Genomic DNA, 26,753 nt, shown 5'->3' with positions numbered 1-26,753 from the left:
AGAAGGGGTAGGGTGGATAGAGTCATCCCTCAGTATCTGAAGGAGATTGGTTCCAGGTATCTTATGCAGATACCAAAACCCAGGGATGCTCAAGTCCTTTGTACAAAATGGTGTATTATTTGCCTTTAACCTACGCTTGTCCTCCCATATACTTTAAATTATTCCTAGATTACTGATAATACCTAATGCAATGTAAATGCTATGTAAATGCTTAGTACACAGTGAATTCAAATTTTGCTTTTAGGGACTTTCTAAAACAATTTTTTAAAAAAATATTTTCAATCCATGGTTGGTTGACTCTACAGATATGGAACCTGTGAGTATGAAAGGCTGACTGTACCTTTCTCTTTTTAGCTTTAGAAGAATAGATTCAGGTAAAAATTTTAAAAAATTGTGTCCATTTCTCAGAGGATATACTTTTAGAAAAATATTCTTGGAGAAATATTCTTTCCTTATGATTAAAGGTGAAAAATATATGAAAAGAAGTGCTGTCCCCTCATCTAGATCTGGTAACAATACTTAAGATATCTGGAAAAAAAAAAGACTTTTTACTTGAGACTTCGGTTAAATAGCGTTTCAGCTTAAGGTCATGGTAGCTTTTTACTTACTTTAATAAACATCCAACACATATTTTGAAATTTTTCAGATTATGAAAGTACAACAGAATATCAGAAATCATCTGTGTTTCCCCCAAATTTACCTTTTCATTGGTGAGACAAGACAGAGGTTAAAAAAAAATCGTAATATAAAAATCCAATGGAGTTACCTTGCAAGAGTGTATGCAATTTAGACAGAAATAAATGACAGAAACACATGGCCAGGAAAATTAATGAAAGATGTATTTGTGTCAATACATGTTAATTCATATTTAGAAGACTATAAGGAGGCCAAAATAACTGGAATCTGATTGAGAAGATTCTTGATTTGTTTTGTTTAGAAAATGATAGGTATGTGTTAAAAGATATGACAATTCTCATCAAAGTCTATATTTGGGATTTTCTGTATGGTATTTTATGTCTAAGAAGGAAAAAAGCATGAAACAAAATATGTCTGCATACTCAAAATAAATAAATAAAATATCCATCAATATTTGAATAAAACCTATGCAGTTTAGCCAGCCATTGTGATCTGTTTAAATATTTAAGAGGTTGCCAAGGCAGAACTCTCAAACTTGACTTATGCTTTGACTTGTTCATTCAAATGATTTTGTGTTATGTCCAACAAAGAAAATCCATATTTAAGGCCAAAAATCATCTCCAATAAAGTTTATAATTTATAAACTTATTTATTATTCCTATATGTATTAATTTTATCTACTACTAATTTAACACTTGTCATACATGTGTTTCTATATGTATGTACCATTTCTCAAGCTCATTTTTAAGGCATTGGATATTTTTGCAACTTTATAAAGTTTATCATTTTATACTGTACTTGAGAAATGCCCCCCAAATATTAGTGGGTCAAATGGCTCATTATTTTGCTGTCTATCAAGAAAACAGGGGAAAATTCATCCTCTTTTCTATTAGATTTTCTCAAATAGTTTTTGAGTCACAGTCATAAAAACAAATGAAATTATCTGTCTAACGCAAATCTTCCTAGGCTTATTACAAGGCTTATTACATCTCTGGCTAAAAGTTTTCACCTTTCCTGTGGTTGGAGAATTCTTTGCTGGGTGAGGCTGCCTTGTGCATTATAGGATGTTTAGCCCCATCCCTGGCATCTACCCACTAGTTGCCAGTAGCCCCTCCCTTCCTCCAGTTGTGAGAAACAAAAATGTCTGAAAATGTTCTCTGAAGAGCAAAATCACCTCTAGTCGGGACCCCCTACAGTAAACAGATCTGACTTTCCCTCACGTTGGGGAGGGTGTGGGCTTGGCCATGACAACTTTCAAGTTTCCAGCATCAGGATTCTTTGATATAATCTCAAAGCTGTGAATCTGACATTGTTATTATGAGGAAAATTAACATTCCTAAATTCTGTTAGGATTTAAGACTCCAATAAAAAAAAGACTTCCATATTCAAGATCAGAAATTGTGTTTTTATGTTTTGTTTTCTACATTCAGTGAAAACTACACATGATAAATCCTACACACTGAAAAATTCTTTTATGTAAAGAACAAAGAGATTTCTGACTTGAATCATATAAACATTGTTTGCTGTAGTCTGTGAAATGACACACTGTAAGTATAAATTATTTGCAACCAAAGTGTATGGTAATTCCATAAAGCTGCCACACCAGACTTCCAAATAATATCCCCGGAAGGAAAAAGTCCTATGTGTTTTACCCACAAAAAGATATAAAACAGCTGAAAAAAAACATTGCTGGTTTCTTCCCTCTGAGGTTCCTATTGCATTTCCATCATGGGCCCTATTGCAGGCTAAGTGTGCCCCCCAAAATTCATATGTTGAAGTCCTAACCCTCTGTCCCTCAGAATGTGACTATTTGGAGTTAGGGTTTTAAAGAGGTAATGAAGTTAAAATGAGTTCACTGGGGTGAACCCTGATTCAGTATGACTGATGTCCTTGGAAGAACAGGAGATTAAGACAAAGAGACACACAGAGGGAAGACCACATGAAGACACAGGGCAAAGATGACCATCTACAGGCCAAGGAGAAAGGCCTCAGAATAAACCAACCCAGCTGACACCTTGATTCTGAACTTCTGGTCTCCAGAATTGTGAGAAAATAAATTTCATCCAATCTGTGGTACTTTGTTCTGGCAGCCCTGGTAAACTAATACAGGCATTTTCCACATTTTTCATCTTCTCCCATGGTCCTTATTGCTTCCTGGTGCCACTTGTCCACAGATAATAGCACTGCACTACTTGGATAATTTGGATGGAATTTGATTTTGAAATTTATGATAAAGTACCAATTTGACTCATATTAGAAAATGTTTCATGAGGAAATATTCAGATATTAGAGGAAAGAGAAGCATGGCAGATTAGAAAAGTGATAGGCATCAGATGAAATTAGGGAGATTCTCTCAGTGCTCCAAATGCATCCCAGCCTTCTCTGAAGATGCTCTTATCACTTGTGCAATGACAGATACCATTCTCAATTTTAAAATACAGCCGTTATTTCCTAGCTGTATGTCTCACTTTTCTGAAGTGTGCATCATTTTCCATATCTAAAAAGGAGTGTTGATATGGTGCCATTTTCTTAGAGTTATCATGAAGATTAACTGATTCAGCCCATATATCTGATGGCTGATAGAAAGCAATCCATAAGTGTTAGCTATTATTCCTAACATTAATATTAGGTAGTAGTCATGCATGTGTTATATCTTTATTATGATCATTTCTAGACTAACTTTTATTGTTTTCTCATTCATTTTGTCTTAGAGTCTCAATTATGAAATTTAAAGACATGGGATTAAAGTACCCCCAAACACAGAGATTTGGTTTAATATAAAAATGACTTTTTTTTCTAAACTATGATCATTATTGCACTCGGAAGCGTTAAGAAGACTAGTTAGAGAAACTCTGAAGTCACTCCAGGGGGAATATATGGCAAGTCAGAAAAATTATATTTCAATCAAAGATGGTATGGTTATGAATTAACCATAAATTCAAATTATGAACAGATAATGTATATCATCTATATTAGCAGTCACATATTCCATTAGAAGTCACTTTTACTTCATAGTGCATATTTAGAATTTACAAATGGCTGATGCCTCAGCATTGCAGAAATACTCAACAATATTGGAGGATTTTGACACTTAGTTTAAAAATGTACTTACTAGTATAAATATGCAATGGAAATAATTTCATGAGCATGGCATGATTCAAAGCACTGATGTGAAACTGGGGATGATTTTATTATTATTTCACTCGCTTGAGTGCTAAGATGCATTTTGGATTTATTTAAAGTAGCAATTCTCAAACAATAATTTATTTGCATAGTTATTAATACATTCTAGACCACTAAAACTGTCCCATTTTTAAAAACTTGTAATATGATTTTTGGCTTTGCATCCCTGGAAACACCTGCTGATGGATGGATTTGTTTTAATAGCAATGGATCATACTTATACAATTATTTTTATAATATGTTAGAGTGAAAACAAGTTTTCATTTTAAGAGGCATAAAAATGAATATGATGTCATTATTTCCAAACATATCAGGGAATCCAAAATTTATAAAATCTTATAAATCATGCTGTGATGCTGACGAGACATTTGCAACTGCACACCATAGCAAGTTGCATTTTTTACATGAATGGACACTTTCTTTTAAGAATACTTAAAAATGCAGAAATGTAGGCACAATTTGCTCACTGTGATTATGTAGGAAATAAAGAGAGAGGATGGAAGAAGGAGATTGAAACAGAAAGAAGCCATGAGATTATGGGGAGAAGAATTTATTAAATTCAAGTCATATCAACAACTACTTATTAAATAGCTATTATGTGCTTCACACTCTGGAAAACACCGAGTTGCTTAAAAAATGAATAAAAGTGAAACAGGGAGGGGAAGGAGGAGAAGGAGGAAAAAGAGGAAAAAGACCACAACCCTGGTCTTGTTTATCATATGGGAGTCTTCTGGATTTATGTTACGTTCCATTTGGGGGAGACTGTAAAATCCCAAATGGAATACACTTAGCAGATTCACCTTTCAATTATAAAATCAGGGAGGACTTCAGATCACCCAGGAGAACTTAGCCCATTTTGATCATTTGCACAGCGTTGAACATCTCCAGCAGTTTTCTGTAGCCGTCCTGTAGCTCTGTGTCCTACCCTGATCTGCGGGTGGGTGGGTCATCCTCTCTATGGGGTGGGGGGCTCCGATAGGCTGCTGAAGAAGGTGACTGGGCACTGGTACCCATTATCCACTCCTTCCTACCTGCCAGAGTCACTGGTTACATGAAAGACCACTTCAGATGGACATGAAATCCTCAAAAAAAAAAAAAAAAAAAAACTCTCTGAAAGGCAGGCACCAACAATGTTCATGGTAGCTTGAAATTCCCTGGAAGCCATTCTTCATCACGGCTGAGGAAAGTGCTTAGGACACCGGGACTTAAACGGCACCATAGAAATAACAAGGTATTAAATAAGCCTCAGCCTTCACAGGCTGGAAGAGGAACAGTGGGGGGCAATATTCAAATGAACCAGGTTCAGCTGATCGCACATTCAGTTGAGGTAAATCAATTTACTCAAGGTTCTTTAAAAACCCAGAGGTTTCTCCTACTTTCTAAAAAGAAGTGTGAAATAAGATGAAAGACTACCTTTTTCAGATTGCCCTAGAAAGGACTTTCTCTTCATTGCAATTTGGGCGGAGAAAACTGGGGAGAAGAGGGATGGAATGCAAGAACAGCTTGAATTGTGACTACAAATATAAATGGGCTCCTTAACAATTTCCAACACGTTTAACACGGTGGGTACAGGCACAGGCCTGGACAACTTACAAGTGTGGGGAAGAAATCACAGGTCATGTAATTTAGGAAATGCCGTTTGGTCCAGCCCCTCACTCAAGAGATAAACTGACTTCCCCAAGACAACACAATGACCCGGTAAGAGGAAGAGGTCCAGAGCCTAGATTTCCCGTCACCTCCTTTAGATCTTAAAATCTAAGATACAAGTTGCCAGGTGTGACTGGTGGATGGAAATCATACTTGTAACAATCTTTAAAAGGCAAAATAAAGTAGTAGAATTATTAAGTGATGTCCTGGCTTTTTCAACCTCCAATTTCAAAAGAAACAAATTGCTTTACTCACCTGCAGGGAAAAACTCGCTCATTTTCTTTTTGTAGATTTTGAAGTCGACTTCTAGGAAGACACAGAAGATGATCCGATCCACCTAGAGGCAAACAATAGACACTTAAAGTGAAAGGAAATATGGCAAATGCCTTCCCAGAACATGGTCTTGGAACAAAAAACAAACAGAAAGCTTCCCACAGATTTTTGGTGCTACACCGCTAACTACATGACAGCACTGAGTGAAGTTCGTGTGTGTGTGTGTGTGTGTGTGTGTGTGTGTGTGTGTGTGTGTGTGTGTGTGTGTGTGTGTGTGTGTGTGTGAGAGAGAGTGTGAGTGTGTTTGTTTGTGAATGCACTCTTTATGTAAATAAACCCATGGGCAATTTGGTGGAAAGATGTTATACAAATCAAATAAGAAATAATAAATGACAATAAGCTACTTTGCAGCAAGCTATAAATAAGATCTGAGATTCCACCAGGATACCTAGACATTATGTTCTATTAAACAGCCACATGAGAGGTGTACAGCAGAATGACAATAAAGTATGTCAGTAAACGGAGAGCTCTTTGTCCTACCCTTGTTAGACAAATATATTTATCAAACCTGTTAGTATTTGAACATGGCCTAAAAAGCTTCACGCAGTGTAATTTGCATGCAATCACTTGCTTTTAGCTCTACATACTTGGAAATGCAACAGAAACAAAATATAATTAGTTGACAGTACATGAGGTCAATGTAACTTAAATCTGGTAGGTTATTACTGAGTAAGGAAGTGCCACTTCAAAAGTAAAATGTGTGCACAGTCCCTTTTCTCTGTTTCGAGAGCTTCTGCATGTAAGGAGTTTCTCTGAGACATTCCGAGAGTAATACAGAGAAGAGAGATGGGATACACATAATAGCTCACGGATATCTGATATTAAATCGGTGACTCAATTTTGTGTCTTGAAAACAAACACCCCTTTAGTTCCTTTATTTTAACAATGTACAAAAAGTTAAAAATTACCCCATCCATCAAACTGCAACTGTCAATTGACTAGAACATCAGTAGGAAACAGAAGTGGGTATGCTGGTGGCAGGACAGGAAAAAACCCAAATGGATGTCATCCACCCAACCCCTCAGCTCTCCCAGCCTGTAGGGGACAGAGTCATGTGAGCCAAGTCCCAAAGTTCCCAGTAGGAGAGAAGATCTGCAGGAGTGGGAGGGGAGAGGATTAGGACACAGGAACCACCTGGGCTCCCTGATGGAAGCTCGGAGATGCGGCTTCCTGATCCCTGCAAAAGTCTAGACCCCCCCGCCGGTAGACCACCTCCTGGGCAGTCACTGGACTTCACCAAAAACCATGTAGCGCTACCCCAGTCACTGCCCCATAGGGTGGAGAGAGCACCTGACCTTCAGAAATGGAAGGATTGGGGTGCAAAGAACCCTATTTTCCTTTCCCCGTATTCATTTGAATTTCTGGTGTCCAGCCTTGTCTGCATGGCAGTAACGTTTGCTACAAATGTAAAAACTGTCACCATCAACTTACTCTCAGGTGATCTATAAATTTAGTGGAATAAATGATTATCTGTGCAATGCTGAATGCTCGTCTCCACTATCCTTATGGTGTGTTTATGCCCTGTGGCTAAAGATAAGAATCATAATGTCGAGCAATAGAATCGAGTTACAAAAGGACATACTTGCTTTGATACTGTTATATGAATTTTTAAAGCACAAAGATACAAGAGTGTAGGGATTCATTCGTAAGCACTAATGACCATAACATACATAGGAATGTGACACATGAACTTCAAGATGATGATGATTTCTGATAAGGGAGGGAAGGTAAAATGATGGACAGGTAAGACTTTAAATGAATAGTTAATATTTTATTTATTTAGAAAGAAAAAATATTTAGGAAAAATATGGCAAATGGGTAACAACTATTAACTATGGGGGTAGGTACATGGATATCATATTATGTTCTACACTTTCTGTATATATGAAATACATCATAATTAAAAGTCCTAACATTAAAAATAAGACTGTTACTACTCAGCCATAAAAAAAAGAATGAAATAATGCAACTTGCAGCAACATGGATGGACATAGAATTATCATACTAAGTGAAGTAAGTCAGAAAGAGAAGAACAAATAGCATATGACATCACTATTATGTGGAATCTAAAATATGACACAGATGAACTTACCTACGAAACAGAAACTGATTCACAGACATAGAGAAGAGACTTGTGGTTGCCAAGGGGGAGGTGGGTGGGGGAGGGATGGATTGGGAGTTTGGGATTAGCAGATGCAAACTAGTCTATAAAGAATGGATAAACAACAAGGTCCTACTGTATACCACAGGGAACTATATTCAATATCCTGTGATAAATCCTAATGGAAAAGACTAGGATAAAGAATGTATATATATGTATAACTGAATCGCTTTGCTGTACAGCAGAAATTAACTCATTGTAAATCAACTACACTTCAATAAAATAAGTTAAAAAAATAATAAGATTCTGTGTTAGACATACTCTACTCTCCAGCTGCATTGAACTACTGATAATTTCCAAACACTATAATTATTCTCACTTCTGTGCCTGTGATGGTTGACTTTTTCTCCAGGCTTCAAATGATCATATTATTTCTAAAGCCCCTCATTAAGATCAAAATCAAAACAAGAAAATTTGGTTCAAAGCAGATCTAAGAAGAACAAGCTGGACAGTCTCATTTGTACTCATTTCTCCCTACTTTTACAGTCACTTAATATAAATTATGAGATTTTTTTTAACATCTTCATTGGAGTATAATTGCTTTACAATGTTGTGTTAGTTTCTGCTGTATAACAAAGTGAATCAGCTATATGTACACACATATCCCCATATCCCCTCCCTCTTGCGTCTCCCTCCCACCCCCCCTACCCCACCCCTCTATACGGTCACAAAGCACTGAGCTGATCTCCCTGTGCTATGCGGTTGCTTCCCGCTAGCTATCTATTTTACATTTGGTAGTGTATATATGTCCATGCCACTCTCTCACTTCATCCCAGCTCCCCGTGTCCTCAAGTCAATTCTCTACGTCTGTGTCTTTATTCCTGTCCTGCCCCTACATTCTTCAGAACCATTTTCTTTTTTTAAGATTCCATATATATGGGTTAGCATACAGTATTTGTTCTTCTCTTTGACTTACTTCACTCTGTATGACAGACTCTAGGTCCATCCACCTCACTACAAATAATTCAGTTTCGTTTCTTTTTATGGCTGAGCAATATTCAATTGTATATATGTACCACATCTTCTTTATCCATTCATCTGTCAACGGACACTTAGTTTGCTTCCATGTCCTGGCTATTGTAAATAGTGCTTCAGTGAACATTGTGGTACATGACTCTTTCAGGATTATGGTTTTCTCAGGGTATATGCCCAGCACTGGGAGTGCTGGGTCATATGGGAATTCTATTTTTAATTTTTTAAGGAACCTCCATACTGTTCTCCATAGTGGCTCTATCAATTTATATTCCCACCAACTATGCAAGAGGGTTCCCTTTTCTCCACACCCTCCACACCCAGCGTTTACTGCTCCACACTCAGGGTCCTGTGTTTCTCGTTGGGTTTATCCTGTATGGGACTCACTGCGCTTCCTGGACTTGGGCAGCTATTTCCTTTCCCACGTTAGGGAAGTTTTCAACTATAATCTCTTCAAATATTTTCTTGGGTCCTTTCTCTCTCTCTTCTCCTTCTGGGACCCCTATAATGCGAATGTTGTTGTGTTTAATATTGTCCCAGAGGACTCTTAGACTGTCATTTCTTTTCATTCTTTTTTCTTTATTCTGTTCTACAGCAGTGAATTCCAGCATTCTGTCTTCCAGGTCACTTATCCATTCTTCTGCCTCAGTTATTCTGCTATTGATTCCTTCTAGTGTAGTTTTCAGTTCAGTTATTGTATTGTTCATCTCTGTTTGTTCTTTAATTCTTCTAGGTCTTTGTTAAACATTTCTTGCATCTTCTCAATCTTTGCCTCCATTGTTTTCCCGAGGTCCTGGATCATCTTCACTATCACTATTCTGAATTCTTTTTCTGGAAGTTTGCCTATCTCCACTTCATTTAGTTGTTTTTCTGGGGTTTTATCTTGTTCCTTCATCTGGTACATAGCCCTCTGCCTTTTTGTCTTGTCTATCTTTCTGCGAATCTGGTTTTTGTTCCACATGCTGCAGCATTGTAGTTCTTGCTTCTGCTCCGGTCGTTGTGTTTTCATTGTCATATGTTTTTAGGTATTTTTTGATTTCCTCTTTGATTTCTTTAGTGATCTCTTGGTTGTTTAGTAGTATATTGTTTAGCCTCCACGTGCTTGCATTTTTTTACAGTTTTCTTCCTGTAATTGATATCTAGTCTCATAGCGTTGTGTTAGGAAAAAATACTTGATATGATTTCAATTTTCTTAAATTTACCAAGGCTTGATTTGTGACCCAAGATATGATCTATCCTGGAGAATGTTCCATGAGCACTTGAGAAGAAAGTGTATTCTGTTGTTTTTGGATGCAATGTCCTATAAATATCAATTAAATCCATCTTGTTTAATGTGTCATTTAAAGCTTGTGTTTCCTTATTCATTTTCATTTTGGATGATCTGTCCATTGGTGAAAGTGGGGTATTAAAGTCCCCTACTATGATTGTGTTACTGTCGGTTTCCCCTTTTATGGCTGTTAGCATTTGACTTTTGTATTGAGGTGCTCCTATGTTGGGTGCATAAATATTTACAATTGTTGTATCTTCTTCTTGGATTGATCCCTTGATCATTATGTAGTGTCCTTCTTTGTCTCTTGTAATAGTCTTTATTTTAAAGTCTATTTTCTCTGATATGAGAATTGCTACTCCAGCTTTCTTTTGAATTCCATTTGCATGGAAGATCTTTTTCCATCCCCTCACTTTCAGTCTGTATGTGTCCCTAGGTCTGAAGTGGGTCTCCTGTAGACAGCATATATAAGGGTCTTGTTTTTGTATCCATTCAGCCAGTTTATGTCTTTTGGTTGGAGCATTTAATCCATTTACATTTAAGGTAATTATCGATATGTATGTTCCTATTACCATTTTCTTAATTGTTTTGGGTTTGGTTATTGTAGGTCTTTTCCTTCTCTTGTGTTTCCTTGCTAAAAAAGTTCCTTTAGCATTTGTTGTAGCGTTGGTTTAGTGGTGCTGAATTCTCTTAGCTTTTGCTTGTCCGTAAAGGTTTTAATTTCTCTGTCGAATCTGAATGAGATCCTTGCTGGGTAATCTTGGTTGTAGGTTTTTCCCTTTTATCACTTTTTCTTGGTATTTAATTTTTATAGTTTGATTAATATGTGTCTTGGCGTGTTTCTCCTTGGATTTGTCCTGTATGGGACTCTCTGTGCTTCCTGAACTTGATTGACTATTTCCTTTCCCATATTAGGGAAGTTTTCAGCTATAATCTCTTCAAATATTTCCTCAGTCCCTTTCTTTTTCTCTTCTTCTTCTGGAACCCCTATAATTCAAATGTTGGTGCATTTAATGTTGTCCCTGATGTCTCTGAGACTGTCCTCAATTTTCTTCATTCTTTATTCTGCTCTGCAGTAGTTATTTCCACTATTTTATCTTCCACGTCACTTATCCATTCTTCTGCCTCAGTTATTGTATTGATTCCTTCTAGAGAATTTTTAATTTCATTTATTGTGTTGTTCATCATTGTTTGTTTGCTCTTTAGTTCTTCTGGGTCCTTGTTAAACATTTCTTGTATTTTCTCCATTCTATTTCCAAGATTTTGAATCCCTTTACTATCATTACTCTGAATTCGTTTTCAGGTAGACTGCCTATTTCCTCTTCATTTCTTTGGTCTGGTGGGTTTTTACCTTGCTCCTTCATCTGCTGCATATTTCTCTGTCTTCTCATTTTGCTTAACTTACTGTGTTTGGGGTCTCCTTTTCACAGTCTGCAGGTTCATAGTTCCCGTTATTTTTGGTGTCTGCTCCCAGTGGGTAAGGTTGGTTCAGTGGGTTGTGTAGGTTTCCTGGTGGAGGGGACTGGTGCCTGTGTTCTGGTGGATGAGGCTGGATCTTGTGTTTCTGCTGGGCAGGACTGCATCTGGTGGTGTGTTTTGGGGTGTCTGTGAACTTACTATGATTTTAGGCAGCCTCTCTGCTAATAGGTGGGGTTGTGTTCCTGTCTTGCTAGTTGTTTGGCATGGGGTGTCCAGCACTGGAACTTGCTGGTCATTGAGTGGAGCTGGGTCTTAGCATTGAGATGGAGATCTCTGGGAGAGCTCTCACCGATTGATATTATGTGGGGCCAGGAGGTCTCTGGTGGTCCAATGTTCTGGACCTGGCTCTCCCACCTCAGAGGCTCAGGCCTGACACCTGGCTGGAGCACAAAGACCCTGTCAGCTACACGGCTCAGAAGAAAAGGGAGAAAAAAAAGAAATAAAATAAAATAATAAAATAATAAATAAAATAAAATAAAGTTATTAAAATAAAAATTAAAAAATATATTATTAACATAAAAAATTTAAAAAAAAAAGAGAGCAACCAAACCAATAAACAAATTCACCAATGATAACAAGTGCTAAAAACTATACTAAGATAAACATAAAAATCAGAAACCAGTCACATACGGCAAACCCCACGTCTACAGTTGCTCCCAAAGTCTGCCGCCTCAATTTTGGGATGATTTGCTGGCTATTCAAGTATTCCACAGATGCAGGGTACCTCGAGCTGATTGTGAAGATTTAATCCGCTGCTCCTGAGGCTGCTGGGAGAGATTTCCCTTTCTCTTCTTTGTCCGCACAGCTCCTGGGGTTCAGCTTTGGATTTGGCCCCCACTCTGTGTGTAGGTCGCCCTCTGGTGTCTGTTCTTCACTCACACAGGACGGGGTTAAAGGAGAAGCTGCTTCGGGGGCTCTGGCTCACTCAGGCCGGGGGGAGGGAGCGGTACAGAGGAGGCGGGGCGAGCCTGCGGCGGCAGAGGCCGGCGTGACATTGCAGCAGACTGAGACACACCATGCGTTCTCCTGGGGAAGTTGTCCCCAGATCACGGGAGCCTGGCAGTGGCGGGCTGCACAGGCTCCCGGGAGGGGCGGTGTGGAGAGTGACCTGGGCTCGCACACAGGCTTCTTGGTGGCCGCAGCAGCAGCCTTAGCATCTCATGCCCATCTCTGGAGCTGATCGCCGCGGCTTGCGCCCGTCTCTGGAGCTCGTTTAGGCGGCGCTCTGAATCCCCTCTCCTCATGCACACCGAAACAATGGTCTCTTGCCTCTTAGGCAGTTCCAGACTTTTTCCCGGACTCCCTCCCGGCTAGCCGTGGTGCACTAACCCCTTCAGGCTGTGTTCACGCCGCCAACCCCAGTCCTCTCCCTGGGATCCGACCTCCAAAGCCCGAGCCTCAGCTCCCAGCCCCGCCAGCCCCAGCGGGTGAGCAGACAAGCCTCTCGGCTGGTGAGTGCTGGTCGCACTGATCCTCTGTGCGGGAACGTCTCCGCTTTGCCCTCCGCACCCCTGTTGCCGTGCTCCTCTCTGTGGCTCTGAAGCTTTCCCCCACCCACCCTCCATCTCCACCAGTGAAGGGGCTTCCTAGTGTGTGGAAACTTTTCCTCCTTCACAGCTCCTTCCCTGAGGTGCAGGTCCCATCCCTATTCTTTTGTCTCTGTTTTTTTCTTTTTTCCTTTGCCCTACCCAGGTACGTGGGGAGTTTCTTGCCTTTTGGGAGGTCTGAGGTCTTCTGCCAGTGTCCAGTAGGTGTTCTGTAGGAGTTGTTCCACATGTAGATGTATTTTTGATGTATTTGTGGGGAGGAAGGTGATCTCCATGTTTTACTCCTCTGCCATCTTGAAGGTCCTCTCCTGGGAATTTTTTTTAAACACTTATGTTGTGTGTGTGTGTGTGTGAGTATGATTGTTGGGGTGGGAGGGGAGGGGAGGGTTAGTGGTAATGCTATTCACTGCTATTAAGTGTACTTTTAGGCATTACAGACTAAATACAGATTTCTTAAATATTGCAAAGAATTGTAATCCACCTTTTAGCACCTTAGGGTTTGTTACCATGGAAATGGTATGGGTCCAAAATTCAGTAGCCTGATTTATTTTTTTTTCCTCAAAGAGAAGATGGATGATGAGGGAAAAGTACTTTTATTTTAAGCTAATTGAGTCGCCCAGTTCCCTGGCCTTACCCTTAAGCATAACACTGAAAATATCTTGAGAGCAAGTTGAATCCAAGAATTAACCTCATTTGCCAAGTGCTTGTTATATACGCATATGTGCATGTATTTTTATACACACACAGGGTTATTGTTGGATAAGATCTCATTTAGTTGGCAAGCTCTGTGTTTATAAACTCATCATGGGTATTGATCACCACTTGTGGTGGACAATCTTTTCCAAGATGGCGTGCAAGATATCCCATCCTCCAGGTTCCTCTTGAAATGTAATGCTGATTCTCCTCTTTGAGAGGTGGGATTTTTATTTCCTCCTCTTGAATCTGGGAGTGCCCGGAACCCTGGCAGAGATATGTGAGTTCTGAGTCCATGTCATGAAAGGTGATACAGTTTCTGCCCAGTCCTCTTGGGATGCTCGTTCTCATACCTAATCATCATGCCATGAGGAAGCAGAGACCCTGGAGAATCCATGTGCAGACGGATTCACAGCCCTAGCTGGAAGTGAGTAGTCCCTAGATGATCTCAGCTCCTGGCTTTTGAGCTACTCTAGGTAATGCTACGTGGGGTGGAGATGAACCTTTCCTGCTGAACTCTACCCAAATTGCAGATTTGTGAGCAAAACAGAGAAATACATAGTTAGAAATTGGATATTTTTCTAGTTTGTTCCTACTGCCATTTTTGGATTATTGTTTCTCTAGCTATGCGGTAACGACTCCTATTGAAAAGCTCAGACTGAATGAGGTAGAAGTCGAAGTCACAATGGTGTGACAAGAAGAACATAGAAAGTCTAATTGCTACGTGGCTGAGAGGTTGGAAATCTGACTTGTGCAAAGGAGGAAGGACCCAGGTGATCCACTCTAGCCCCAGAAAAATTTCATGAACATATAGAAGAATGCCTCACTACTGAGGCTTTGTAGCATGGTTTCCTGGTTAGGTATAAATAGAGCAATTTTGTACAATGGTTGTTCTTGAGAGACTATATTTATTCATTTATTATTCAGATATTAACTGAACACCTTCAGTTTGTGGGGCTTAGCCCACGTGCCAGTCTCTCACAAGAAAACCTGAATCCAGAATTGAGGGATTTCCCCCCCACCCCAAGGCCAAACAATTAGTGGCAGAATCTTAGGCCTCTTAACTTCACATCTAAGCGTTCTTTCTGTGATACCACCCAGATAGAGACACAGGAGACTGAGTTTCTAGGCCTGTCACCAGTTCTGTGACACTGGACAAGCCGTTGTCTCTCCAGGCCCCAGTTTTCAAGTCTTTATAAGGAAAGCATTGTATTATATCATTTCTATAGTTTCCTCCCTCTCTCCTTCTTTTTATCTCAAAGTCTATCTCTGTGGTCGTTTGGTACTATGTCAACTTAGTTGAGTTGAAATTACATTTCTCTGAAAAGCTCTAGCTTAGTGTTGGCCATAGAGCAATTTCTATGAGATCTGGGGGGCAGAGGTGCAGCTGCAGCTGTTTTGCTGGGCAGGTGGGTGCAGGGCACCGGATTCTGGGCAGGTCGTGCATTGTAGCTCATCACTGCCTCACCTGGGTGTGAGGTAGCCGGTGGGCCCACAGCTTCTCCAGCTCTTGCTGGCTCTCCGAGTCCTGGGCTGGGCACACGTGCAGTTCTGCGTCAAGGGCACTGCCTTCTCTTCTGTGGGGCACTGCAGGTTTGGGGTTCCAGGCAGTAAGAGGCAGATGTACATGGCAGCTTGTCTCTGTGGATTCCACCTTGCTCTCATGGCTCCCACTTTGTCCTTGCCCTCTTCCATTTTGCATCCAGCTTTCCTCTTGACCCCCTGCCCTGCTGACATGCTCCAGGCCCGGTCAGATGCAGAGGCAATGACCTTCCACACCCTTGTTTACCACCTCCCTCTGCTGGGCCCTGGTTAGGGGCTCTGCTCAGCCATCCATCCCCTTCTGGACATTTACTTCCTCAGTTTCTCCCAAAGTTGTGTAAGTTCTAACTCCTATAACAAACCCCTTATTCCATGTCACGCATAAGGCTCTGCTTCCCTGATTAAACCCGACTGATGTAATCTTTAATACCATTTCATTGAATATCATGGTGAAGAACATAACGAAGGGCAAAAAATAATAATAGTGTTCCTCTTTGGAAGTGTGTAACCTGTCAGGGCTACTCAGATCCCAATGACTTTCTTCAAGATAGACTTTGATTGGTCCTAGCCCATCTTCTTGGTGAACTTCCTAAAGTATGCAGGCACTGTTTGGTAGTTAAAGAAATTTTTGTACTTAAAATGACTCACACTTATTTTTTTTAAGGTACAAGTTGTTAGTAAACTCAGATGGGTCCTCAGGCTAAAACATAATTGCAAATAATAAAAAAGGCAACATTTCACTTTAAAGTGTAAAGACAATATCAAGTATTGGCAAGGATGTGGATTAACAATAACTCTCACATACTACTTTTGGTGCAATTACTTTGGAAAATTATTTGGCAGTACCTACTAAATTAGCTGAATATGCACAGACGCTACAACCCAGCAATTTCACCCCTAGGTAGACACTCAGCAGAATATACATGTATGTTCACAAAAGGACACATACTGCAACGTTCATAGCAGCACTATTTGTAGTATCTCCAAATTGGAAGCTACTTAAATGCCCACAAATGGTAGAATGAATAAATGAATTGTGATCTATTCATACAAGGGGATACTACAAACCAGTAAGACTGGAAAATTTATAACTATACACAATAATATAAACAAACAGTACTGAGTAAAAGAATCCAGAAAAAAAAAGAGTACAAACTGGATGGTTCCATTTCTATAAAGTTCAAAATTGTTAGAGAAATAGGAAAAATCACCCGTGGTGTTAGAAGTTAATATAGCAAATTACTCTGGGGTGAGGGTTGGTGAAGAGGGACCTAGGGGAATACTTGGGATCCTGATTTTTCAATCTGGGTGCTAGTTCCATAGATGTGTTTAGTTTGTGAAAAGTCATACTTAGGATCTATGCTCTTCTCTGAATGTTATACTTCAATAAGAATTGTTTTTAAAGGTTGAAAGTCTTCTGTTACAATTGTCTTGGTCAACAATCAAAAATCTATTTTCACTGACTTAGAGGTCAAAAAAGTCCTTTAAAAACTGACCTTCTAAAGGCAATCTCTCCATATATTTCCACTGATGTTAACTGTAGCTCACCCATCAAGGCATAAAGGAGTAAAGATGTATTTTCTTTACCAAGATATCTGTTAATCCACAGTTGGGGGTTTTATGCCCCATAAACACGATGACATAAGTTCTATTAATCTTTTTCAGCATCATAACCACTGCCCCTGAAAAGGGTTACACAGCGAAGCAGGTTTGGAATATCCGCAGCCGACCTCCATTTTTCACGGCTAACAGCCCTAGGGCCGTTGACACAGCCAAGATTACCACGTGTTCAGCAATTCTGGGAGAATGAATGGAGTCTGATGAATGCAACTTGCTTCCCCAATGAGAAACAACAAACATTCAGAGACTTGATGTGCAGGCAAATACTGCTTTAACTGATGGAGGGGTATCCTGTGTAAATACAGCCTGATGGGCAAGGGGGGTGAAGTCCAGCCTTATTGACAGATAAACCAACAGCCTCACCAGTACAGGCTTGGATATTGGGTATCTTCCTAAAACAGTGGCTGCTGCTAATAAGTGAATTAAATTCCAGGGCTTAAGGATCAACATGGCATGAGTACGGGTTCTGAGAGGGATGCAAGACGAGGGCGGTTGGAGCTTGCTTGGTGCGATGGGTAAATCAAGGGTAAATAGAGTTACAAGGGGATACGTTCACTGCTGATTAAAGAACAAAACCAAGAAATGGGATGCCTGGGTCCTAGCCCCCTCTCTTCGACTCAGTGGAGTAAAGGTGAACAATCTGCTCTCCTCCCCAGTGTATTAGTTCTCCGTTGTTGTCTAACAGATGACTACAAACTTCGCGACTTATAAAACAAAGTTTTATTATCTCACGGTTTCTGTGGGTCAAAAGTCCAGGCTCCACAGAGTTGGGTCCTCTGCTTGGGGTCTCAGAAGCTACAATCAGGTGTCAGCTGCACTGCAGTTCTCACCTGAGCTCGGGGTCCTCTTACAGCCTCATTCAGGTTGTTGGCGGAATCTAGTTCCCTGCAGTTCTAGGACTGAGGTTCCCGCTTTCTTGCTAGCTGTTGACTAGGGACAGTTTTAGCTTCTAGAGGCCACGTGCAATTCATCGTCATGTGGCCCTGAAAGGCAGCTCAGGCCATGGATGCTTTCTTTCTTTCAGGCCAGCAAGAGTATGTCTCTACGACTTTCTCCATCTCCAACCTGTAGACTCCTTTTAAGAGCTCAGGCCCCACCAGGACACTCTCCTTTTTAATGAGCTAAAGTGATTAAATACCTTAATTACATCTACAAAAAAATCTCTTTTGCCTAATCCAGGAAGTGACGACCCCATCATGTTCACACTCACGGGAAGAAGATGGACAAGGTGTGCTCACCAGGGGGCGGGGGGCTTGGAGGCGTCTCAGACTCCCATCTCCCACAGCCACCCACCTCCGTGGGGTCAGCCGCCCTTGTTCCAACCTGGACTTGATCACTTAGCTGTTCTGTGACCTTGAGCAGGTCCCTTAACCTTTCTAAGCCTCAGTCTCCTCATCTCTAAAATGGAGACACTGACCTTGTGGGGGCTGGTATATTAGTTTTCTATTGCTGCATAACAAGTGACCCCAAGCTTCATGGTTCAGAGCAACCCCTCACTATTAGGTTATGGTTCTGTAGGAAAGAGTCGGCCTGGTGTGACTGGGTTCTCTGGTCAGGGCATCACAAGAATGAAATCAAGGTGTCAGCTGCGCTGACTTCTCATCTGGAGGCTGTGAAGAGGAATCCTCTGCTAAGCTCCTTCTTGTGGCCAGAATTCAGCTCCTTGCAGGTGCAGGACTGAGGTCCCCATTCCCTGGCTGGCTGTCGGCTGGGGTCACTCTCAGCCCCTGGTGTCCACCTGCATCACTTGCCAAATGTCCACCTCCATCTTCAAAGCAGCAAAGGCGTGTTAAGTCCTTCTTGATTTTGAATCTCTAACGTCCTCCATATCTGACCTCTAGACCTAGATTTAAAGGACTCCTCTGATAAGGTCAGGCCCACCTGAATGGTCTCCCTACCTTAAGGTCAACGGATTTGGCACTTTAATTACATCTGAAAAATCTCTTCACAGCATATTCAAACCTAGATTATTGTTTGAATAACTGAATAACTGGGAGAAGGTGTGGGCACACCAGATGTTGGGCATCTTGGAAGAATCTTAGAATCCTTCTGCCACAGCTGGCTGTAATGACCACATGAGATATTCTATGTAAAGTGCTTGGCAAAGGGCCTGACATATAGTAAATGCTCATAAACATTGGTTATTTATTTGTAAAGTTACTATTCACAAGGTACTTGAAACACTTAGCACAGCACTGGCATATAAATAAAATCACTGTTCACTGGCTGAGTCCTTTATTTCTATCCTGATCTCTTAAAACAGGTCAAGGAAAAGTATGAGCCAAAGAGAGAACATTGGAAGCACTTTTTTTCTGACTGGTATGCAGAAAGGCCACTTTACTCCAGTTCCAACTTTGCTGAGGAATTCTATCTTAAAAGAAACATTTACAAAAATGGCCCATATTATATATAAAGCAGACTTTTTTTTTTTTTTTTGGTCTGACCATATCAGCCAATGAGAGAAAGGAAAAAAAGGGTACGTTCACAGCTGAACTGCAGTAATGGAAAAGATTTCACAAGACCCTCCAGGGGTCTTGGGTCTGATATTTTAATATTGCTGTCAAATGTCACTGAATATTATTCTTCTGGTTCTTGAAGGTAATAAGTATGTCCATACTTCTGCACTCCACCACAGAAGCTAGTATTCCAATCTAAATTACAGAATGAGAAAATTTTTCTCTCCATGTTTCCAGAGATGTTTAGAGAAGTTGGAGAGCATTCATAATCCATACACACTCAAAGGGCATCTTTGCATTTTGAAATTGCTTCTGCATGCATAAAAAGGATCCCTTATTGTTGGGGGCTTTTTGCAAACCCAGTTCATCTATCATTACTCTGTGGCAGCACAATTCAGAGTCCTCTTGTTTTGTTTTGATAAATTGCTCTTTTCGACTTTTCTTCAACTCTATAAGAAAAAATCGTCATGTAGCCAAAAAACCAAGAGTTATTTTGATTTGCGCTGGAGGCTCATTCATACAAGTTAATTTCCAAGCCTGTCTCACATCCATCAAAGTGGACACCCTCGCGAATGACACATCTGTTGGGATCCTTGAAGCTGTTCCATATGCTTAACATAGAAGAGGGAGAAACGTACGGAAGGGCTTAGGACCTGCAGTTCCAAATGGTAAGCACGCCTTGCCCTGCCCTGCCCTTGGAACCAAAGAAATAATCCTTGGAAATGTTGGGGGGAGGGCAACGCCTGTCAGAGATAAAGAACAGGTTCACAACTGGGGAAGATTTTGCGGCGTGCTACTCACATCTGCCCCTCCCTTCAGGACTAGAGCCCTCTTGATTCCCATTGATGGAGGTGCCAGTGACTGACAGCTCCGAGGAGACCCTCTCAGAGGACTGTCCTCTGCTGAGAAGTGCACCTCACCCATGCTGAGCCTCTCTTCCCAAAGTCAGCCTGCACCCAGGGACCGGCTCATCCAGAGGTCCTAAGGCTCAGACCCTTTCCTTCAGTTTGATACAGTTCTAAAGGACGATTGGTTATGGGCTGAATTGTGTGCCTCCCCTTCCCCAAATTCATATCTTGAAGTCCTAACACTCAATACCACAGAATGTGACTGTATTTGGAGACAGAGCCTTGAAAGGGGTAAGTTAAAACGAGGTCATTAGGATGGGTCCTAATGAAATATGACTGGTGTCCTCAGAAGAGAAGATTAGGACACAGACACACACAGAGGGAAGGCCATGTGAGGACACAGGGAAGACGGCCGTCTACAAGCCAAGGAGAGAGGTCTCAGAAGAAACTGACCCAGCTGACACCCTGACCTCAGACTTCTAACCTCCACAAAGTGTGAGGAAATGAATTTCTGCAGCTAAACCACCCACTCTGTGACACTTTGTTACGGCAGCCCTAGCAAACCAATTCACCACACCAGCTTCGGAGCTCCTGGTGGGCGCAACTTCTCCCTCTCCCCAACTCTGCTTCCCTCATTCAGGTCTCTCTCCCCCCAGGTATCGATCAAGAGCATGATCCAATAAACCTCCTGCTTGCAAACCTCCTTCTTGGTCTGCTTCCCTGAAAACTTGACCTATGTCAACAACCCTCTGTTTGGGGCAATCTGAATGATTTTCTTTTTATGCCCACTTTCAACATCATTTCTGATGATGCAAATGGCAGGAGTCAATCACACATGAAGCCCGCTGCCTAAGGTCTGTCCAACAGGTGACTACACTATACGCTCCTCGTGGAGATGCAACCATATTCTATGAGTGGGCTGAGCAATGGGTAAGAGGCTAGGATTCACTTTATAAGAGCATTGAGAATCAACATAAACCATGAGCGTCATCCAAATAAAGTGACAGTAGATTCATCTGACACTCACTATCGGGAAATGAGTCTCAACTCTTTGTGTACTCGGCTCTGAGGATGGGAAACCAGGCCCGTGGGCAACTTGTGCAGTGTCAGCCATAACAAGTCATGGTAAAGTATGTCTTAACATCACTGATGCCGCCCAGAGCTGAGACACATTTCTGCAGATGTTATTTCTTGTTTCTAATGCCACGTGTAGCCTTTTGATTAAGAGTAATGGATTTCCTTTCCTGTAAGAGGTGGGTTACTTAGTTGGGTCCTAACAAATCCATAAAAATGAGTCCACGTAGTCCAGAGGTGTGGTCTGGAGGTGTGACAGGCACTGTGGGGCCCTGTACCTATCCCCTCAGGTCTTAGGAGTGTGGAAGCCAGTGAATATGGCCAAGCATCTGCATTTCTTTACCTAAAACCTTTCTTAGTGCTAAGAGATTCTGACCAAATATCCAGTAAACTGGGAGTTTGGAGGATGAATGCTTCCCACCCTAGCAACACTCAACCAAAGACTGGCTGGAGTTGATATTAAAATACCCCCATTGCATCACCCTGGGCTGGGAAAATCCAGAGTTCTCCATGGGGAGAAACTTCTGGTTGTGCAGGGTAGTAACTTGATTGCATGTCTGTCTTAACTTTTCTCATCCCTACTTCACCCACAACTAATCTACCTCCCCTTTATTCTGTGTTTTAGGATCTGCTTTGGGAAGAAGCCAGATGAAGAGATGAGAAGAAAACGGGTCGAATAAAACTGGTCAAGTATCAATGTAGCCTCTCAGTATCCAGTCTGCCAAGGTTGATTTAACATAACTCAGCTTCTGACTCAGTTAAGGTATAGACCTCCTGCCCACACTTTGCTGTCACTCGCATGGTGCCCTAAGCACACTTCCACTGAGAAGACAGTGCCCAGAATAGGTCTTCTGACTCAAAGTTCTTCTTCACAATATAGTCTGTGACATGAAATTACCCCTCCAATGATGGAGTTATTGTGTATCAGGCACTCATGCGGCGCGCTTGTCAACCCCGCTAACCCAGCTGCAACCCCCCTATTGCAGATTTCATACTTCAGCTTCCGAGAACATTCTGTTTCTGTTCTCTCTTATTTGATTAAGAACATCTGCAAAGGTGGTTCAGCTACAAAAGTTAATAATTACTCTTTTTTGTGTGTCACCCTAATTAAAAATTTCAAGGAAGAATTGTCATTCATTGTGGCTTATGAGGTTGCCCATGGCGGAGAGCGCTTTAGAAAGCCCACAAATCACGACCTTAAAAGATGCCATCGTCAGGAGAGATAGAAACTCTCCTCAGAACGGCATTGCTATGCCAAGTCGCAAGGTGGCTCTGAAGCCTGTTCACCATGCTCAGCAGCGTGGAGGCTGCCAGAGAACCGCGCACATCAGGGTCCGCGCATTCTCATTTTCCCCAACATTTCCATTAGCATCTGACAGTCCTGCGGGTGCCATTTACAGTTCAGAGGAAACTCATTAACATAGCACCCCCAAAGAGCATTTTGTGAGGACCAAACCTGTTTTTCTCAGGCTGGTGTCCTTCCCGCTCCCGCGAGAAAGCATCTTTTTGTTCGAAAGACAAATCCTAAGAGGACAATCACTCTTGAATCATTTTCCATACGTTTGTGTCTCATACAATAAGAAAGAGCAAACCAAAGAGGCTCTATCCAAAATGCCCCCGGAAGGCTGGGTGGTGGCAGCAGTTGGGTGTGTGGGTGAGTGGCATCTCTGTGGTTTGTGGAGTGTATAGAAGAAGAGAGGGGAGGGAAAAGAGAGCGGTCCATTTATGTCTCTCCTCCCAGCCACCCTCTGTTCTCTCTCTTTAACTCCTCCGTCATGCACTATCTGCTCCAAACCATGCACTGTTATTTTGTATTTATGTATTATATATAACATGTATAATAATGTTGTATACTATTTATATATATTTATGTATTTATATATATACTTTATCAAAGTGTAGTTGCTGTACAATATTATTTATGTTACAGGTGTATAATACAGTGATTCACAGTTTTTAAAGATTATACTCCATTTATAGTTATTATAAAATATTGGCTATATTTCCTGTGTTGTACAATACATCCTTATTTTATACATAATAGTTTGCACCTCTTAATCCCCTACCCCTACTTTGCCCCTCTGCCCTTCCCTCTCCCCACTGGTAGCCACTAGTTTGTTTGTTCTCTCTCTCTCTTTTTTTTTTTGGCTCTGCCCCTCACTTTGTGGGATCTTAGCGGTGGGGATCCGACCAGGGATCGAAGCTGGGCCCCAGCAGTGAGAGCACGGAGTCCTAACCATTGGGCCGCCAGGGAATTCTCCACTAGTTTGTTCTCTACATCTGTAAGTCTGCTGTTTTATTTTTATCTACTTGCAATGACTCTCTTGAAATGCCAGATGAAGGAACATGTGCCCAATGAGACTAAATCCCTGGGGGAGATACCACCTTTTACTTTAGTCCTTTTTCCATCTAACAATCAATGTAAACTGAAGGGGAGAGAAAAAGGCCTCAATTACACTGCTGCACTGGACAAGTAGGCTTTGAACGGCTTGATGACCACAACTCCCTGACTGATGGACCACAAAAAGAAAGACCATTTGAGAAAAAGATGGAAATGTTGGCTCCCGGCTTTTTCTCTGGAAGCAGCAGCCCTGACTGTCCCCCTCTGACCCTCTGTGGTTCATCCACACTCCGTGCTGTACTTCTCAACCACACTGCCATCACCCTGATGGGCTGAAATAAGGTTGGTCCGCACTTCATACTTTGAAAATCAAATACAACTTTCAGTGGTCTTATCAATTAAGTTTTTTTCAGATGTTTATCAGAGAATGCCCTCAAGGGCTGTTAAGTCTCTCTCAGGGGCTTGAGATGGCGTCAAATCAGCTCCTGCAAAATTTTATTTAATTTTGAGTTTTGTCACATGGTCTTTTGTTTAATGGACTGTATAAAATGCTCATGCTTGTGTACATATAGAAACGATGTTTCTTTTCCCAATCTTTACGTATCCTGGGATCCTTGGATCCTCGAGGAAGATGAACTCTGCTTTACGGAAGTTTCAAGTCCTCCCTGGCACACTGTTCCATACCTTCCATGGGGGCTGGAACCCCACTCCTGCCAGAAAATCATGACTTAACTGACATAGAGTCAGTGTGCTTGGTATATTGGTACATTTGCATGAGATAGATAGATAGATATTGGTAAACATAAATAAAGATATTTGAAATTCCAAAAGTATTCACCTTCAGGTACTACAATGTTAAGGTATAATTCAGTCTTCTAAACTCTACAGTTTAAAACCAAATCCATTATGAATATCAAAATCTTCTCAGGGAAAGGGAAGGGAAAGGACTGATAGTTATTGAACATTTCTCTGCTAGAGTCTCAGGTATGTGGTTTCACCTGAGTAAGCTCAGGTCTTCCAGAACACTATGTGTGAAATAACTATTACTATCCTAATTTTGTAGTAAGACCATCTTATTTTTTTCCTTTTTAAGAAAACCAAAACAATTAGAACAACAACAAAAGAATAACCAGCCTACCAAAAACAAAAACAGAAAAGACAAGACTAGAGCATAGAAATGTCAACTGCATGTCAACTTTCTTAATAGCCGGGAGGACACGGGAAAAAAGAACAATTAAAGTATCCACTAAGATTATTTTAATAGAGGGTAATAGAATGACGGCTTTCTGAAAATAGCCAACAGATGTCCCACACATTATACTGAGTCTTGTTATATAACATCTGTGGCTGTAATCCCTTAAAAATCTCTTTTTTAGACTTGACTCTGCGGCAGCATCTGTGATGCTAAATGCTGCAGCGGCTGATTCCTGGTTTTCACGGATGCCAGTTACAGGTCAAAATTTAAGAGCAGTAAAAGTAAAGACTTCTTTTGCATTTTCAGCCAGAAAACGATGCTTTATTCACATCTGGGCTGTATCCAATAATGTTCTGTTCCACCATCCTTCAGCAGGAGGGGAAGTGCCCAAATTACAAAGATGTGCAAATGTAATTGGCATATTGGCACAATTTGGAGTAACTACTCAATTGCTTAAAGAGATACATTCCTAAAATAACATTGCCAAAAGTCCACGCTAAACTTTCCACCTTAAGTATGGATTTGTTCCATGAATTTAACTGGATGATTTATTTGTTAAAAAACAAACCAATTCTCCACATTATACTTTTGGGAAGGTTGGGGAGGGGAAGCCAACATTTAATTTTGTGAACAGATGTCAAAAGTATTTGGAAAGACCCACTGATGATGTGTTCACTGAAGAACTTTAACCAGGACTCTATTGCGCTATTTAATTTCTAAGTTGTGAAACACACACGCAGATTCTGGAAAACAAATTATTTAAAGTGTACTTAACTCCTAAGTTAAACATTTTGGAAAGTGGATGTGGAGAAGCCATAAATATTTTAACTATGTTGAGGTCTACCTTGAGAAAACTGCTGGTTTTTAGGTAATTATTTAGTTTTTTCCCCCTTGGTGTTGAGGATCTCTCTCCTACCATTTTGGTTTACCATCTATTCTAGGCACTAAGGAGCCTCTGTGTTTTTTAAGTTGGTCACCAACTCTAATCTTTAGCTATACTTCTGTAGCCAGTGGGTGTGAAATGGTCAATGGATCCTTTCTAGACTGCATTCCTCATGGGTTTACATAAGACTTATGGCATCCTTGATTTTGCTCAGTAGTGGAAAGACCATTTTTTCTCTTTGGTGTTCAACCAGGAGATTAATTTTTTTTTCTGCTGAAATGAACTAAAACCTACTCTCATTGCCACCCACTGGGAAAATGCAGTAGAAACAGAAGTCAGGGTGCTCAGATTAGAGGACATTACTGCTCCATCAGGTAAATACATGTGTATGAATGTTTCCACTTTGTAGAATGTACTGGAGAGGCAAACTAATGTAGAAATCAACTGGAAACTGACAAAAGCAAACAAACAGAAGTCTGTGACATCCCAGGCAGCCCAGCGTGGGACAAAATCAGCGGGGGTGGGGGGCGGGGGGTCTCTGATATCACTTCACAATATTGACCTAAAGTAGCCTGGAATGCTGAGAGTTCTAAATGGGGATCCTCCTACACCCCAGCTCACAGACGATGGTCTGAGAAATTCTGGCTATTGCAACATTTCCTTAACATACAGCTTTTATCTTAAAATCACATTTAAGTTTTTAAAATGCTGCTCAATTATATATTCATGCCTATTTTAGTATAAGAAATGTTTCTTTCCCTAAATGTTTGTGTAAAATTGGGTCTCCTAGAAGAGATGGCACTTCTACCCTGTGACTTCAAATCTACCTAGTCTTTGACAAGGCTCAGTTATAGACAAGCCATGTGTCTTTAACGA

General features: G+C 40.9%; 1 protein-coding gene across 4 annotated transcripts in view; it reads right to left on the bottom strand.

The window, feature by feature from the left end:
- MACROD2 (mono-ADP ribosylhydrolase 2) overlaps nucleotides 1-26,753 on the bottom strand; it is a 1,990,905-nt gene that overhangs the window by 193,117 nt on the left and 1,771,035 nt on the right. For all 4 annotated transcript variants that reach the window (XM_082359151.1, XM_082359149.1, XM_082359153.1 and 1 more), the window contains exon 9: nucleotides 5,722-5,803. In XM_082359151.1, the coding sequence (XP_082215277.1) occupies nucleotides 5,722-5,803 (82 nt within the window). The remainder of the gene's footprint in view (nucleotides 1-5,721; nucleotides 5,804-26,753) is intronic.

This window comes from Balaenoptera borealis (genome assembly GCF_965194805.1).
Source record: "Balaenoptera borealis genome assembly, chromosome: 16".
Lineage (NCBI taxonomy): Eukaryota > Metazoa > Chordata > Mammalia > Artiodactyla > Balaenopteridae > Balaenoptera > Balaenoptera borealis.
This window is presented reverse-complemented; position numbering and strand designations above follow the sequence as displayed.